Source organism: Stegastes partitus, unplaced genomic scaffold, assembly GCF_000690725.1.
Source record: "Stegastes partitus isolate 25-593 unplaced genomic scaffold, Stegastes_partitus-1.0.2 Scaffold2212, whole genome shotgun sequence".
Taxonomy (NCBI): Eukaryota; Metazoa; Chordata; class Actinopteri; family Pomacentridae; genus Stegastes; species Stegastes partitus.
Genome location: NW_007579943.1, coordinates 12,258 through 14,503, shown reverse-complemented (window position 1 = coordinate 14,503; position 2,246 = coordinate 12,258). Strand labels below are relative to the sequence as shown.

Sequence of the window (2,246 nt, the reverse complement as noted above, 5' to 3'; positions counted from 1 at the left end):
GACGGTACCGATAGACGTCCACCGCGTTCAGTCGGGGGCTCGTGGAGGAGGACGGTACCGATAGACGTCCACCGCGTTCAGTCCGGGGCTCGTGGAGGAGGACGGTACCGATAGACGTCCACCGAGTTCAGTTGATCGCTCGTGGAGGAGGACGGTACCGATAGACGTCTGATTCAATTCAATTCAATTCGGTTTTATTTGTATAGCGCATATTTACAACAACAAGTCATCTCACAGCGCTTAACAAAGGCAGAGACCGAAACACCCAACAATCCAAACATCTGGATTCCCTATAAGCTTCGTCTGCAACAGTGGGAAGGAACCGAAAACCCCCACAGGGGAAAAAACATCTCCAACAGAACCAGGTTCAGGGAGCGACGGCCATCTGCCTCCACCGGTTGGGTGGATGTAGGATGAATTACCCTTATACTTATGGGGAATACTTGTCAATACTGAATATAGAGAACGGACAAGACAGAGGAACAGAGCTGGATTTATTTCTGTGATTAGAAATGGAAGAAACTAAGCTGCTAAGAATGAAATTCCCTCCTGTTGTTGGTAGTCTTGATGTAATTGGCTCCATAATTATCAAACAAACCAAACCTGTAGTCAAAAGGTCTAAACTGTGTCATATATGTTTTTAATCATTTACCTCCAGACCTGTATGTGTATATTATATATAACTTTTATTTTTCAGACCTGGGTGTGATGCTGCCCGGTATTAAAACTGAGAGCGGTCTGACCCAGAGTCAGTCTCCCCTCCAGACCGGACTCAGCTACAGTCCTGGATTCACCACTCCTCAGCCTGGACAGACGGCGTACTCGCCCTATCAGATGCCAGGTCAGCTCCCCAGCAGCCAATTACATTGCTGCTCATGTGTTAACGTCTGTATTCCCGTTAACTGGTGTCACTGTTGGTTCTGCAGGTTCCAGTTTCACTCCGTCCTCAGGCCTCTACGCCTCCAACAACTCAGTGTCCAACCCCGCCAACTACACTGCTGCCCAGCAGGTATCACGCACCGTACGGTATCAGCAGGTTCTGGTTCTGTCTGTACGAGCTGCAGTCACATAATAATTCACAGAATCACAGGTTATCTGTAGATGAACTAAATCTCTGAGTGACTCTATCGTGTCCTGGTTTCACATCTCTGTGGTGGTTTTACGTCTTATGGTGGTTATTGAGTGTTTTTGTGGAGCTTCTGCATCATTTCACTTTGGCGTTGAGTGTTTTTATGGTGGTTTTGCATCTTTTCTTGGTGACATTGAGTGTTTTCATTTTTTGTTTTGAGTCCTTTTGTGGGGATTTTGTGTCTTTTTGTGGTGGTTTTACGTGTTTTCGTGGTTTTTGTGAGTCTCTTTCAGGTGATTTGCTTGTATTTGCGGTGATTTTGGATATTTTTGTGGGAGGTCTGCATCTGTTTGCGGTGTTTTGTGTGTTACTATCGTGGTATTACATCTTCTCGTGATGATTTGTGGATTTTTGTTGTTTCACAGCTTTTTGTGGTGATTTCTCATCACTGTGGTGATTTTGCATCTGTTTGCAGTGGGTTTGAATCCTCTCATTGCATTAATGACTTTTTGTTGCTCATTCACAGCTTCTTGTGGTGATTTCACATTTGTGGTCGTTTTGCATCTTTTCTTTCTGATCTTGCGTCTTTTTGTGTTGTATACTGAAATGATGAGAACAGAATCCTGGAGGACTGTTGATGGAGAACCTTCCTCCTAATGAAAGTAACACCAGGGATTGGTGAGAAAGATCCACCACCGGATCCAGCAGAACACCAGCAGAACACAGAATATGTTCTGTTTGTTTCTCGTCCATCAGGTTAAACCTCCAACATTCAAACAGAGTCCATTTCTTCCGATGTTTTCTTCCAGATCACACCTCGCGAACACATTCACTCTGAGCAATCCAGTAAAATCCATTTTCTGTGTTTTTCTGGCTCCGATCAGAGAACCGGGTTTTGCAGAAGTCGTATTTGAGAGCAGAAGTGGTTTCACAGTTGTGCTCCCACGCAGCTCTCAGAAATAAAACCTGATTACGCTGCGATGCTGCAACTCACAGAGAAACACACAATTAGTCTCCTTGAAAGAGCGTTTTGTTCCGAGCCTTCGTCCACGTCCGCATGATGAATTGTATTGTGGTAGTAAAATGCTTAAAGGGGGATTTGAGTGTCTCGCTATGATAGATGTGGCTGTTTACAGGAAGAAAGTCCAGGTTTGGCCCGAGTGGCTGGATTTAGGGG

General features: G+C 45.0%; 1 protein-coding gene across 2 annotated transcripts in view; it reads left to right on the top strand.

The window, feature by feature from the left end:
* Window positions 1-381: 381 nt before the first annotated feature.
* Window positions 382-2,246, top strand: part of LOC103374328 (eyes absent homolog 4-like) — a 13,910-nt gene continuing 12,045 nt past the window's right edge. Inside the window, exons 1-2 of one of the 2 annotated variants that reach the window (XM_008304405.1) lie at window positions 382-841; window positions 927-1,009. In XM_008304405.1, the coding sequence (XP_008302627.1) occupies window positions 709-841; window positions 927-1,009 (216 nt within the window). In that variant the 5' untranslated portion in view covers window positions 382-708. The remainder of the gene's footprint in view (window positions 842-926; window positions 1,010-2,246) is intronic. The other variant, XM_008304404.1, reaches the window with a different exon arrangement.